Source organism: Alligator sinensis, unplaced genomic scaffold (assembly GCF_000455745.1).
Source record: "Alligator sinensis unplaced genomic scaffold, ASM45574v1 scaffold170_1, whole genome shotgun sequence".
In the NCBI taxonomy this organism is placed as follows: domain Eukaryota; kingdom Metazoa; phylum Chordata; order Crocodylia; family Alligatoridae; genus Alligator; species Alligator sinensis.
The window spans coordinates 3,451,572-3,466,852 of NW_005841863.1; the positions used below are offsets into that span (position 1 = coordinate 3,451,572).

General features: G+C 44.5%; 1 protein-coding gene across 3 annotated transcripts in view; it reads left to right on the forward strand.

Moving 5' to 3' along the window:
• DPY19L3 (dpy-19 like C-mannosyltransferase 3) overlaps positions 1–15,281 on the forward strand; it is a 67,496-nt gene that overhangs the window by 661 nt on the left and 51,554 nt on the right. Inside the window, exons 1-3 of one of the 3 annotated variants that reach the window (XM_006016604.2) lie at positions 7–159; positions 1,020–1,162; positions 4,096–4,220. In XM_006016604.2, coding sequence (XP_006016666.1) covers positions 1,042–1,162; positions 4,096–4,220 — 246 coding nt within the window. In that variant the 5' untranslated portion in view covers positions 7–159; positions 1,020–1,041. Of the gene's footprint in view, positions 1–6; positions 160–1,019; positions 1,163–4,095; positions 4,221–15,281 lie in introns of those variants that run through there. The other 2 variants (XM_006016603.3, XM_025216683.1) reach the window with 2 other exon arrangements.

Consider the following 15,281-nt stretch of genomic DNA (forward strand, 5'->3'; position numbering starts at 1 on the left):
GGTCCCGCTGCGGCTCCCTCAGCAACAGCCCCGGCCCCTTCGTGCCCCCGCGGGCTCCTCCCTCGGCACCTGCCCGTCCCCTCCGCCCCGCCGGGCCTCCTCCCCTGCGCTGGTGCTGGACACAGAGTCAGCCTGCGACTTCTGTGCGGGGCACCTGAGGTGGGTCTCGCTGGTCGCGTTTGTTTCCAGAGACGGGTTAAAAGAGGCGACCGCCGCCGGCGAGCGGTGTGGGTGGGGACCTCTTGTGTTTTGCATTCAGAGCTGGGATTCAGGCACAAAAATGACAAAAATTGCGTGGTTCGGTGTTGACGCCCTCGGCAGCGAGGTGCGGGGCGGTGGCCTTGTGCTGACTTGGGATCTGACTGTCGGTCCTTACGTATTTTTCTTATTCTCTCTTTTTTTTTTTTTTTTTTTAACTACACGGTAGTCTGAACATTACCAAAAGGTGGGGATTTGTGCAGCTAAATTAATTCTGTTTTACAATGTTATCCGTCTCAGGTTTTCTTTGGCGTAGTCACTGTTGCATCCAGTGACCCCCCCCTTAAAGATCAAGGACTTGAAACCGAAGGACTGATTTTTCTGAGGGCTCAGCGCTTCCTGAAAATTAGGCCTTGTTTTAGCTGCGTTGGGTTGGACACCCAAGTCATAAATTAGGGAAATCCTGAATTTCTGGACACCCACAATCACCTGGGTGTCCCACAGTCTGGACACCCACAGTCACTGGGTCTCCAAATGCTGGAAACAGTATATGAAGTTAAGCTTGAGCATCAGTCTTTGTAGCATTGGCACTAGCGTTTCTTTTTCACTTATTTTTTATGTGTTTGACTTACAGAGACTGTCATTCTTGCTTTTTAATAAAACGAATGCATAAATTATATGAGTAGAACTTTTTTAGGCCTTTATTTACAATAAAATATGCTTCTGTTTGCTTTCATGGCCTGTCACACCCTTCTTAGCGGTATTTGTCATAAAATGACAAACAAGTGTTTGATTTGAATATTTATTCTTTGGTGTTTTAGGAATCAGACTGAAGAATAATGTATGGAAGTTTCTGACATCATGACAACCATCAGACAGAGAAAGGGAATAAAAGTCACAGAAGTTGCAGAAGATCATCTTTCACAGAAGAAAAATGTGAAGTCTGATGGGAGAGTTCCATCTGGTGGGTAATTAACAGGAATGTGGCATTATGGACTCTCACTAATGCTAAATTTTTGGTACCTTCACTTCCATACATGAAAATTAGGTATCATATCAAACAGTTTTCTAAGTATTGACAGAATTTAGGATAAAACTATAATCAAAGGGACAAAGTGCCACCATAGATTATGGTGATGTGGGGTTTTAGTCTATTTTCAAATGCTAGTTACAGTGAAATTATTTTTAACGTTGTGGTACCTGACATATACACTTCAGCATAGGTTGATTGCTTGGCTTAGAATGTCATAGGACAAGATGACAGACCTACAAAACCACACAACACGGTTAAATCTGGATATGTATCCTACAAACAGAGTAGCGGTTCCCAGTCTTGGGGTTGTGACCCCATTTGGGGTCACAACAATAAAAAATGGGGTTGCACATGCCTGGGAAGAGAGACATGGGGGGCACATGCCCCCCAGATGTGTGATGCCTGAGGCAGGTTCAGGGCTCTACCCTGCTGCCCTCCCCTGAGACTTGCAGAGCAGAGCGGAGCGGAGAGGCTCAGTGCTACTGCCGGGAGCCACATGCTGGCTGTGCTACTACAGTGAGGTGCCCCCTGCCCACCCAGCAGCAGCGGGGGCACAAATCCGTGCTGCAGCTGCTGCTGGGCAGGCAGGAGGAGCCTCACCATGGCAGTGCGGATGGTGTGGAGTTCCCGGCAGCAGCACCAGGTCCCGCTCTCTGAGCTGCAGAGGCCCCGTGGGGAGGGCAGCAGGGCGGGGAGTCCTGAGCCCGAATCCTCACCCTGCGCCTTCCCCACGGGCTCTGTTCCAACTGTGCCGTCCATCTGCAGGGGGAGAGGACAAGTGCTGGGAAGAGGGAGGAGCTGGGCTCCATGCTCTGTTCCAGCTGCAGCAGCTGCCACCTCCCACTGCTCTGTGGGGCCTGCAGGCCACGGGCCCTGGGTCTGGTCCCATAATCCTGGAAGCTTGGACCCCCCTGCTGGCAGGGGTCTGCAGGTTGGGAGTGAGGGGCCCTGCTGTAGAAATGGCATCATAAATGGGGTCATGCTGAGGGAAAGTGAGAACCACTGCGATAGAGGGTCTTAAGATAACATAAGCTGTGATTTTTATTTTCTTTTTTTTAACTTAAGAATTTGAGTGCCCCATCTGAAAGGAATTGGATTTGCGGTATAAAAGCAAACACGGGTAACATGTGGAATGGGGGCTTTAGCTGCAACCTTTTTGGTTTTTGTAGACTTGCAGTGTTACCTATAAAGCATTTTTTACTTTGTTGACCTCTGGAGATAATGAAGGACAACATTTCAAGTTCTTGTATGAAAATACTTTGAAAATTCACACAGTTAATTTCATTGCTTTTTTAAGGGCCAAAACTTAGTCTGCAACCTCTGCCTTTGCAAAATTCTCTCTTCTCTTGCGTATGTATTTTGGATAGGTGGGAAGCCATTTACCCAATTTATGTTGTCTACTTATGCTATGGTCTAAGTCAGAGGTGGGCAAAATATGATCCACAAGCCAGATCCGGCAAGTCAAGTAAATGAATCCAGCCTGTAAATGGGTAGGAGCTCCAGCTCTGGCAGACGTGTGGTACTAGGCAGCCAGGGCTGCTTCTGGTGTGCCAGGTGTGCTCGTACTCTCTCTCTGTCCGTCTCAGTTGGGGCTGCCACTGGCGCTGAAGCATGAACCCACCTGCAGCTGTAGCACCTTCCCTCCTCCTTCCCTAAGCCCAGACCAGGCAGCTGCCCAAACACAGCTGCCATTTTTGAGGTGCAAGGGTCGGGGTGTGCTACTGCTGCAGGTGGGTTCAAGCTTCTGCTCTGGTCGCAGCCCACAGCTGTAACACGCCCCTCTCCTCCCCCACCACTCCTGGAGCCTCAGCCTGGAAGCTGCTGGTCACAGCTGTGTTTGGGCAGCTGTGGAGGTGGCCAGAAGCTGCGGGGTCCAGACGCTAAGGGGCAGTGGGGCATGCTAAAGCTGCAGGTGGGTGTACTCTGGCTATGGGGATGCAGTGGGGCATGCTGAACCTGTGAGTGGGTTCAGGCTTCTACACCAGTTACAGCCCTGGGAGGGAGGGATAGAGAGAGAGGGAGAGGTGTGGCCCAAATAGCTGCCCACCCCTGGTCTAAGTAGACAGTTCCATTAAATCACATGTCCTTTCACAATATCTGAATCTTGCTTTTTTTGTATCCAGATCATGGAGTGGGATTGAGTGTTAAATCAACTTGAAAAAAGTCACTAATTTAAAACAAAATGTAAAACATTTAAAATGTTACACATGAACAATAAACTGCTTGAATGGTTTCATTTAAAAATGTGGCTTCTCACTGCATCATTGCATCTATCATTTTGTCTTTCTGATGTCAGCAGGTGTTCATTGCAATTCAGAGCATGACATCATTATCAGAAGCTACTTTGATCAGTGCGCAGCCTCAATGTGGAAACTTAGTGAGACTATTAAACCTGAAATGCCATTTTTTTAAAAACATAAAAACAGCATCTAAATTCAGAAGTTTAAAGAACAAGGTTTGATACCTTGCTTTGTGAACTTCTAGTCACCCTCTGTATCATTAATTAAAAATGATGCCTGGGGGGACATTTCAGAGCTTTTGTAATTTATATTTATAATCCAGATACGGTGTTTAACTAGATCTGTATAAGATCACAGTGTTGTCGTATAAACTACAATTTTACATTTCCCCCCATGAAACATAGCTCGTCTCATTCTGCATGTGAATAAAACATTAAGTTTCTTATACCAGAAAATTCACAAATACAGTTGCTGTCCAGGGGTCTGAAAAGAGATCTCTTAATTATCTCCAGATTGCTTTGTAAAAGTGAGCATTTAAAAGAGGATCAGAAATCTATGTAAAACAAGAAGAATTATGTGTTTCTCAGTCCCTAAGTCAAATATTGTGTGTCTGACTTTACACAGGTGGAAAACTATGGAAGAGATTTTCGCTTATAGTTGGTGGAATAGTTGCCGTCTCCCTTGGGCTTCTTACTTCTGTTTATGTTGCTACACTACATGAGAATGATCTTTGGTTTTCCAATATTAAGGTAATGAAATTATTTTGATAATTTCATCTTTGCTTTCCTAGCACATTGTAACAAATACATGCAGAAGTTATTTAAGTTTCTAATTTCTCTTATGACTCATATATATGAACTACAGAATGTTCCATTGTAAATAGCTTTCTCATATCCAGAATGTATATAAAACAACCCCCCCCATAATTTCTTATTTTAACTTTCTTCCCTACTTAGTCAAATTGATATCCTTTCAGTCATTTCTCTGTTCCTAACTGTGCTGTAAGCACTTGGCTATAATAAACCATGCTATTATTTTCATGCTATAAAAATAGTAGCTCAATTGCTTACCTACAAATTATCATCACCTAGTACAGTGTTTCAGTGATCTATTGTATCTTGCTCTGCTTTCAAGCTTTCTGTACACATTACTGTCAACGAACAACCTAAACCCTGCTGATTTCTCAAAATCGTTATATATATAAAAAATAAATAAATACAAACAAACACCAGTTTGTTTTTTTTTAAAGAAAAAGGCCTACCCAAAGTCCTGGCCTGCAACAATTTAACAATGTTATATTTTTAAGATATATACACAATTTATTTTTAAGGTTAAAGTGCTTCTTCTGATACAACAGGGGCACAATCTTTGGTAACCCAGAACTCTCCAGAAAAAAAACATTTATATTCATGTAATAGCTGCTTTTATTTGAAAATTTCAGAGCGTGTCTGCATGGGATGTTTACTGCAGACCTGACTGCAGTAAACGTCTCTGCATCTACACATGTGCCCCTATTTAGGGCACAGGAAACTAATAAACTCTGCAGCAAGGTAGTACTTGTAAATACAAGTACTACCCTGCTGCTGAGGGTTTTTTTGTGCACAACAGTGTACATGTAGACACTGACTTAGCTGGTTGGGGCACGAGGGTGCTTCAGTGCGGAGGCTGCCTGCCAGCTAGACCCACACTGAAGCACCCTCATAACCGCCCAGCCCCTCCACTGCTACTGAGGCCTGGTTGGAACAGCCCTGGGCTGGTAGGCTGACTCCTGGAGACCCCTGCCAGCCAGGGCTGCTCCACCTAGGCTCTACATGGCACCTAAATAAACTGCAGAGCTTACTGCTCCGGAGTTAATTTCTCCCAAGTACACGTTCAAATGGCATGCCTGAGAGCAATTAACTCTGGAGCAGTGAGCTCTGCAGTTTATTCAGGTACCACAATTGTACATGTAGGTACTCCCTCAGAGTACTTTTCACACATTAAGCTTTGCATCCTGTGAATAAGGAAAGTATTAACTGTATTTTATAGTGGAGTAAGTTGAGGCACACAGGTTATTTAAATCAGTGGCAGAGATAACAATTGAATTCTTAAACTCAGGTGACCTGCTCAGACTGCTAAACCAAGTATCCTTATATGTCGTCTTTTTGTTTTTTTAATACAGTACCTGAAATGGGAATTAAATATGTAATAACTACCCCATTCTTCTCTCCCTTGAGGTTCTGATGGGCCTATTCTTTTCTCTGCCAGTAGGACAAGCACTTCTGAAAGGATTATTTTTGGTTTATTGCCATCTGCTGTTGTATAAATCGCAACTCATGGCCAAAATCCACCAGAGAAGGTTTGTGTCCTATCTGCTGGAAACTTGGCATAAAGGACTTTTGGGAAGTGTAGCTAAGGCTGCCAGAAAATACGCTATTTCCTCTGCATACTCTCAGCTAGCACCAAAGTAAAATTTAGTGAAGCCAACAGTGGAATTAAAATACTGTCCATGACAACTGGGTCCCCAAAGGAATGTTAGGAATGGTAAAATTCTTTTTCAAGGGTTGAAGCTTGTTCTCCTGCACACTTATGAACTCCTTAAGTGCAAAGGATGTGGCTAATGCAGAAAAATGCACACATCCCTATGCCAACAGAAGCAAATTTGGCTCAGCAGTTCAGTTCTAAGAACACAGACTCTCTCCATAGGGACAATAAATAATTTATCCAGCAAACAGAACTTAACACAAACAGATCCTCTACTTAAGTAAAAATGGTTCTTGGCCAAATCCTCATTCAAAAGACTTACCTCCTCAAGCTTAAGTTTTAGGTAGGATTAGTTAGATCCTCTGTTGCATGTATGGGATTTCCTTTTCACTGGATCCCATACTGACATTTTTCCCAGAATTCTTTGCAAAGGAAGAAAAGCCAGTTGTATCCATATCTAAAATTAATCAGAAAAACAAACAGGTAATTTTCCTTTTGAAGACTTAAAAATCTCTTAGCATTTGTACTGTACTATAATATATTTTATGCCGTATAGACTGTAAGGTGACTTTTAGCTTATGCAGCACATTACCAACTTTTTATCTTTTAACATCTTTTAACTTTTCCAAAAACAAATTAAAAGTTACAACATAATGAAACAATTAATGTTGTAGGTGTAATAAGGTTGTGTGACAGTTTGTATCTTTTATTGGACATAAGTAGAGCTCCTGGGTACATACCGCAGATAAGTATGAGGTTTGCTTTCGGCTGTCTTCTTTTTAGAGTAAATCTACAGACCCACAAATCTGCATATCTTAATGAATGGACAGAAATTTTCTTTTGGGAAAATTTAAGTAATTTTATGAGTGTGTTAAGTATTTGAATTAGTTCAAACTGACACAAGATGGCACTAGTAACTGCAGTGATAAAGCAACTTCAGTCATCTTGCCCATACATAGAAAATGAGCTTTTAATTCAAGACTTATTTTTTGTTATAACTGCATGTATTTTCTAATGCATTTGCAAACATACATGGCCTAAAAAACAACATTTTATAATGCATGCTATTCATGTGTACCTATGTGAATGCTTATGTTGTATCATTTCTAATAAAATATTTTTCCAAAACAGATGACAGTGGTCAAACTTTCAGTGAGCCTGAAAAATAACATGTACAAAACTTATACTTGCAGGTGTGCATTTACAAAACTAAATTGGTTACAAGCAGTTATGATTTTTGCATGTGCAAATATACACATGAAAAAAATGTAAAAAATACACATGAAAAATAAGAGATTACGTCTCAAAACTTTGCTTCACATTACTAAATATGATATAATTCAATAAGCAGGGTGTCAAACTCATCTGGCTATGTGGGCCAAATGAAGGGTGTGGGGCAAGTCTGCGGGCCAGATCAGACCCATAAACCATCCTCACTGGACCAGTCTGGTTCAGGCAGCCCATGCAGGGTGCACCCTGAACCAGTCCTGCATGCAGTGTGCACTGGCACCAGTTTAGGACTTGCATGTGAAGCTGTCACAGGGCACACACTGCATGAGGTGTCTCTGCCAAACTGACCCTGTGCACTGGCTCCAGTGCATGGGCCCAAAATGGACTGGCCCCAGAGCCAGCATGTAGAGCCAGTCTTGCAGGGCGCTGCATATAGTGCGTACCACGTATCAGCCCCTGTACCACATGTAGCATGTGCACCAGATCCAGCCCCACACACCACATGCAGTGCATGCCAGCCCCAGTTCAGGGCTTGCACTGCACATGGCACACGTGTAGGGCGCACACAGCATGCATTGTCCATGCCACACCAGCCCTACATACTGATTCCGCCACTCAGGGACAGTCTGTGGGCCCAGTCTGGCCCTGGAGCCAATGTAGGGCTGGGGCCAGCTCAGATGCCACATGCAACATGTACCCCACAGCCTCCTAATGCAGCTCATGCCACACGCAGCATACTAGGTCTGTCTGAGATCCTTAGGTCAGATCCTAGGGCTCCATGGGCTGGATCTGGTCTGCAGGCCATATCCTGTTCTACAGAATACTTTGTCAAAATAATACATGGTTCCTGTGTCGAGGACTAACCATCCTTTCGCTTAAGTTAACACAGACCCTCCCAAATTTAATATTATTTAGAAAGTGTATCTTAGCGCACAGTTTCCTTAAGCTAGTCAAGGAAACACTGTTCTACAAATGCAAATCTTATAGGCACAAGTTCTAATATGTTTTATTCTTCTCTTCACATAACATTCACAATAAATAGAGATGAAGAACCTGTAAAAGTTATGCTTCTTGATAACCGTTTTATCTCCAGTAATTCTTCCTGATGTCCAGCTATGCAACTGATAAGCATGTGGGCATCCATATATTGAGTAGGTTGTTTACTCTCTGCATATTTTTTTTTTCCTTGCTTTTTCATTGTTTTATAAAATGTCAGTATTTTCTAGATTAATAGATGCTAGGGTTGGAAGGGACCTCAACAGATCAGGCAGGAAAGAGGGCTGGAATCAGATGACCCCAGCCAGATGCCTATCCAGCCTTCTCTTAAAGATCCCCAAGGTACGGGAGAGCACCACCTCCCTTGGAAGCCCATTCCAAATTTTGGCCACCTTTACTGTGAAGAAGCTTTTGCTGATATCTAGCCTAAATCTGCTCTCTGTCAGTTTGTCCCTAACCATACGAGTGGCCCTTCTCTAGATCCTCTCGAGTCTATCAACATCCTTCTTGAAGTACAGCACCCAAAACTGGATGTAGTACTCCAACTGCGGTCTGACCAATACCATATAGAGGGGAAGTAGCACCTCCTTGGTTCTATCTGTCATGCATCTGCTGATGCATAGTGATAGCATATACTTATGAAGGCAGTGAATTTTAGTGTTTAACTAAATTTAATTTAGTGCTTAACAATTTAGACCTTTAAAATTTATGTTGAAATGAAATGGAAGCTACCTGCATTTTCTCATATATTTTATAGTTTGGCTGATGCATATATTTCTGTATTTTTAACAAAATTTCCTCAATGTTGTGTAGTAATAAGCTTTATTTTATTGCATGTCTCAGCATAAATTCCTTAGGGAGAAAGAGTATAATCTAATCTTTGACATACACAATTATTGTGTGGCTTGGTTAATAAAGTAGAAGGGTTATTTTGCCTTAATTTTATTAAACATGGAATATTGGAATGGGATCCATGTTTAAACACATTCAGTGTTTCATTAACCCCAGTACCTACAGAATCCTGTAATGTCACTATTGTTGTAAACAAAGAAAAATCTCCCTTTAAAGCAAAGATTAATTTAGGATTCAGTTAGACATTTTATATTTTGGATCAGTGTAACTTGCTTTCATCCTTTTTTTTCTGCTAACTGATCTAACTGAATAGACGGTAAAATTCTCAATATATGATTTGTATATGTTTGGCATTGCTAAACGTCAATATAAGAATAATATAAAGGCATCTAGTTCCTCTCTGGATTGAAATACTTTTTTTTTATTCTTTTCTTCCATCTTGGATGTGCTACAATTAGCCAGATGGTGCAAACTTACATAAAACAGACAGCTAATAAATTGTGTTTTAATGCTTTTAAATATCAGTTTGAAAGAAAACTGTTCACTGATAGAACAGATATTGATGTAGTCTAAATGTCAAACTGTAGGAGGTGGGATAAAGAGGTACATAATATGGTTAGCCTTGATGCAACCTTTTGCGGCTCTCCCCAGTACCATTTGCCTTGTTAAAGTTTCTCCTTTTAATCTCCTTGTAGCAGAGGTTTTGGGATCTGTCTGTCTTTGCTCTTTTATTGGCGTTTACTACCTTTCTTCAGTAGTCACTCTTTGCACCCCTACATGGACAGTCAATAACAAGCTTAAATAATGGTCCAAAAGGGACCAAACTAAGATGGCTTTTTATCCTTCCAGAGTCAGCTTCCTATTCTTTCCTGCTGTCTTTCACCATACAGACTGTCAAGGCACCTCCCACCCGTGGGAAACTTCCTTTTTCTAGGGATACAGAAGCCAACCATCCTTCTGCAGCTCCTCTTCTCTCCCCCATCAAATCTAAGTTCTTTTGCCTAAAATCTGGATGACCATATGTCTTGGTTTATCCGGGACAGTTTCAGATTTCAGAGGCTGGTCCTGACTGGCTCTTGAATTAAAATGGATGTCCCAGAAACACAGGGGCCTTGCCCGGCGTGCACCGCTGCCTTCCTGGTACACAGTCCCACCCCCATCAACTGGTAAGACCAACTTCCATATATATGGTCAGCCTACCAATAGTAAATATCTGCGACTGTTCCATAGTGAGGCCTAATAGCAAACAGGGCCCTCTTTTCCCTAGCAGGTGAGGATCATCTGGGAGGGTTTCTGATTTTTCAAAACGGAAATCTGGGCCATACTTCCTTTTAGGATATGCTTATTCATAGATTGTAAGACTGTAGAAGATCATTGGGTCCAGCTGCTACACCAAGCAGGAAAGATAACTGGGGGTCAGGTGACCCCAGCAAGGTGGCTATCTAGTCTCCTCTTGAAGATTTCCAGGGTAGGTGATTGCCCCACCTCTGGAGGGAGCTTATTCCACAGTCTGGACACCATGACTGTCAAGGAATTTTTCTTAATGTTGAGCCTGAGTCGGTCTTCCAGGAGTTTGTGGCCATTACTTCTGGTTTTCCCCTTGGGTGCCCTGGTGAACAGTTGGTCACTGAGCCCTTGATGTACTCCCCTAGTGTAGCGGTAAGCTGCTACCAGGTCCCCTCTCAGCCTTTCCTCATATGGCTTGCCATGTAAGACTCTGATCATACAGGTGGCTCTTTTTTTAAATCTCTCAAGCTTGTCCATGTCCTTGTTAAAGTGTGGTTCCCAGAACTGGACGCAGTATTCCAGTATTCTGCGGTCTCACCAGTGCTGAATAGAGCAGAAGAATCACCTCCTTGGTTTTGCTGGAGATGCATCAATTGATGCATGCCAGAGTATTGTTTGCCTTACTGTCTACAGCATGGGCAACTGGTGCCTCCTGACTCTGGGGGCGGGCACCAGCGGCCAATCACCGACTGGGATTCCCCCAGTGGCCAATCGCCAACCCCAGAAGTGCCGCCAGCAAAACCGGAAGTGCCACCACCGCTTCTTGGGGGAGCGCTGACCATGGACGGTGCTCCCCACTCCCTGGCTGGCAAGGGCCAATCTCAGGGGGGGCATGTACCCCATGCATCATCAGTGCGCTACAGCATCGCACTGCCAGCTCATATTTCTACTGTGGTCTGTTATTACCCCCAGGTCCCTTTCATTCATAGTGCTAGTCAGTTTGGAGCTGCCAAGCCTGTAAGTGTGTTGGGGGTTGCTCGTCCTGAGGTGGAACACTTTACTTTATACCACATCCCTGGCTCTCCAAAGGAAGATCGCTTTCATGCATGCCCTGCTTACATACACTGAATGTGGAAATGAGTTGCTGAAGTCACTTTGGACAAGAGGTGCACTGATACATCAGTCCATATCATATCTGCACCAATAAAAGGAAAACTGACATTATTGGCAATCTGCTTTTTTTGGCTGATGTGTCCAATAATGTCACTGATAAATGTTGTGTGCATGTGTGCAGTTGCAATATGCACATAGCCAGAAGTGCAGCCCAGCAGCTTGGAAGAGCAGCATTCATCCAGTAAGTCTGTGGGGCGGAAGGGGCATGGGGCAGGGCAGGTGGAGGCCCCATGGTGAGGGAGGGAGTGGGGCTGAGGCAGAGTCAGGCACTGCCCAGCCAGGGTGGGCACAGGATAGATACAGCAGCTCGTCCGGGGGGTGTGAGGGTGGAAGTTCCCGCTGCTGCAGTTGCCCCTGGGGGAGGCATGGGGGGCATGTGCCCCCAGATCTGTGCTCAGGGCGAAGACAGGCTGCCGCTGCACGCTTGCTCTTGGGGGCTACACCAGACTCTTCCTGGCGGCTGCACTCTGGCCAGGCGGGGCAAGTGGCAGCAGTGCTGGGAGGGGATATACAGGGAGGCTACAGCCGTGGCTCTAGCCCCTTTCCCAGCACTCCTGCTGCCCACCCACCCAAGTACATCCACCAGGATAGAGCCATGCATAGCCCTCAAGTGCGAGCACGCAGTGGCAGCCCACCTTTGGCTCGCGCACAGATTCAGGGAGCACATGCCTCCCCCGTGGGTGCACACAGCGGTGAGAGCTCCCCCCCTCTTTCCTGTGCCCCCCCGGATGTTCCATCAGCTCCATCCCGTGCCCCACACCCTCCCTCGCTACAGGGGCCTCAATCTGCCCCGCTATGCCCCTTCCTTCTCCCATGCCCCTTCCCCCCAGGAAACTTACCAGCTGGACACTGATTTCCAAGCTACCAGGCTACGTATTGGCAATCGGATTGGTTTTGGCCGATATGGCTGGTCATTCATTGGCCATCAGTATCGGCCCAAAAAATCTTTTATCATGCACCCCTACTTTTGACCTTTATCTCCTATGTATCTGAAAGGCAGCAGGGTGTATTCAAATGGGAACAGGTAAAGTAAGGTGCCCTTTAAAGAAGAAGGCAGGGTAAATTTGCACATTATAGACTAATAAATCAGAGATGCATAAACTTTCATAAGCAGCAGATGAAGTAAGATGCTGCTTATGAACCCTTGTGCATCTGAGTTAGTCTATAAGGTGCAAATCTACCTTGCCTTCTACCTGACTTCAGTCTAACACAGCTAACTACCTCTCTCTGTCTTTAGAGCAACCTCCTCCCCCCACACCACAGGCTGACAGGGTAGACATACCAGTAAAAGCCAGCAAGCATCTGACAAGTTTAAAAGTTTCAAATGAACTAGAACAAATTATATGCTCAAAGAGCCTGATTCATGACTGCAGTTTGCACTAGTGTCACCATTGTAATCCTGAAACTTAGTCTTGACTCAGCTCTCTCAGATGATTTCAGAATATCTTAAAGAACCACAAATCCTTTCTTTAAGAACTTTTTTGAAATACCTATAAGCATTTAGAAGAATTTTTGAGACATTGATGCTCAGATAATCTTACCACAGTGCAGATCAAACTGCATATGAGTTTGCAATGTAAGATAGAATCAAAATCAGTGTGTTTTAAATCGACTATTTAAAACTATCATTTACTCACTTAAAGAGCTGAGAGCCTGTGTCCTCATAATCTGTGATACTGCACAAAATATTATGTCCAAATCTGGGCAGCTATGTCACTCTTTTAGAGGGAATTCAAGACATAACCTAAATTGATAAATTACTCTCTTCAGTCCATAAAAAGGAACAATTAAAGGAACTACATTTGAGTAGCTTGACTAAATGACAAATAAAGTGATATGTAGTTTTCCAATTCTAGAGATTTTTAAGAAGTTACTTAGGGAATAAAGCATGAACAAAGGAAAAAAACAAGCTGAAAGGCACGAACATTTTTATAACAATGAACCTTAACCATTTTCTTAATGGAGAGAGTTTAGTAACCCATAACCTTGAATTTGATTGCACATGATTTGTAAGAATCTGACCCAATTCCCATAATTCAGTAGTCATTTGATAATCCCTTATCATCAAGCAACACTTTATATAAAATAATATTGAAAACTATAGTTATGTTAGAATTTGAATAAGTACAGTTGCAGTTTTTTGGATGCAGTTAACATCATTTTTATTTTTCGTAACATTTTAACAATCCAGTTATGAGGTGGCTAATGAACCTAATCTAGTGGGATCTGTGAAGAACATTTATATTTTACTGTAGGTGTGCACTCTGTTCTGTTTCTGGTATACAAGGAACGTATTAGCATTTAAAAATGTATCAGAAAGACCTTTTTCAGTTATCTGTATAGGGCAGTGGTTCTGAACCTTTTTAGATGCGAGGCATCCCTCAAGAGGCTTGAGGCGCCCCTCGTTTTTTAACTGCAGAAAAATAATGGAGCAAATCTTCTGTTGCAGAGAATTCAGACCACAACAGATCAGAATGTTCGCACTGTGAATTCCAGTTTGAAATCTCTCAGTTTAATTTTGTCATGTTTTCACATCTAACAGGGCTAACATTGCATGGCATCCTGTGGCACCACTGAAAGGATCTCAGGGCACCTCAAGATCTGTGGTACCCTGATTTGAGAATCACTGGTTTAGGGCTTGCCTCTCCAGTGTGCCGATCTGAGCTCTGCTTGGGTACAGTGGAGAGGTGATGCTGTTAGTGAGTCATTTGTGTCTCTTGTCCATAGTTGTGCGGCTTTAGCCCTAGTTCAGGTTGAAGCTTCAAGGGACAACTTTAACTTAGGGGTGCTCAACCTCTGGCCTGTGGGCCAAATATGGCCTGCAGAACCATAGGTATCCGGCCCATAGAGCTTCCCATGGATTAGGAAATTTGACAGCAGAGGAGTAGTGGCAGTAAATATGGCTACCCACCCCTGCTGTTAAATTCCCAAGCTCCGTGCAGTAGGTTGGAGCCAGGTCACGGTCCCTCATCCTACCCCTGTGGCTGGATGAAGCCAGGCCACACTCCTCCCCCTGGGCTGAACAGGGCTAGGCCACGTCCCCTTTTCCCCTGGGGCCAGGTTGGGGCTGGCTTAGCCTCTTCCCTTCTCCTGCAGGGCTGAGTCAAATCCCTTTGCCCCTGTAGGGCTGGGTCACGCCCCCTCCCCCCTCAGGGCCAGGTTGAGATTGGGGCATGCTTCCTTTCTTCCACGGGCTGGGCCACACCTCCTCCCCTATGGGGCTGGGTTGGGGGTGGTCCACAACCCTTTCCCCTGTGGGGCTGGGCCATGCCCCTTTCCTCCATGGGGCTGGGTCCCCTCCCTCCCACCCGCAGGGCCAGGTTAGAGCCGAGATGTCCCCTGCCCCACTCTGTGCGGCTGGATGAGATTTTGCTGCAACTGCCTCTTGTCGGGACCCCTGGCTGGATTTGGCCTGGGCACTGCCCATCCAGCCCACCAGCCAAAAAGGTTGAGCCTCGCTGACTTACATAATTGTAGTGTGATTCTGCAGGGCACTGGGGAAGGTTGCTATGTTACTTTACCTTCTCCATTGTCAGGCTTTCACCTCCCCTGTACACATACACGAGAAATTGTCCAGTGATGGTCTTTGACCAGTTAAAGTTCATTTTGGGCCATTTTGGGGTGGATGTCGTATACTTAGACTTCAGGAAGGCCTTCGATACGGTATCCCACCCCATACTGGTGAACAAGTTAAGAGGCTGTGACTTGGATGACTACACAGTCCGGTGGGTGGCGAATTGGCTGGAGGGTCGCACCCAGAGAGTCGTGGTGGATGGGTCAGTTTCAACCTGGAAGGGTGTGGGAAGCGGGGTCCCACAGGGTTCGGTCCTTGGACCGATACTCTTTAATGTCTTCATCAGTGACTTGGA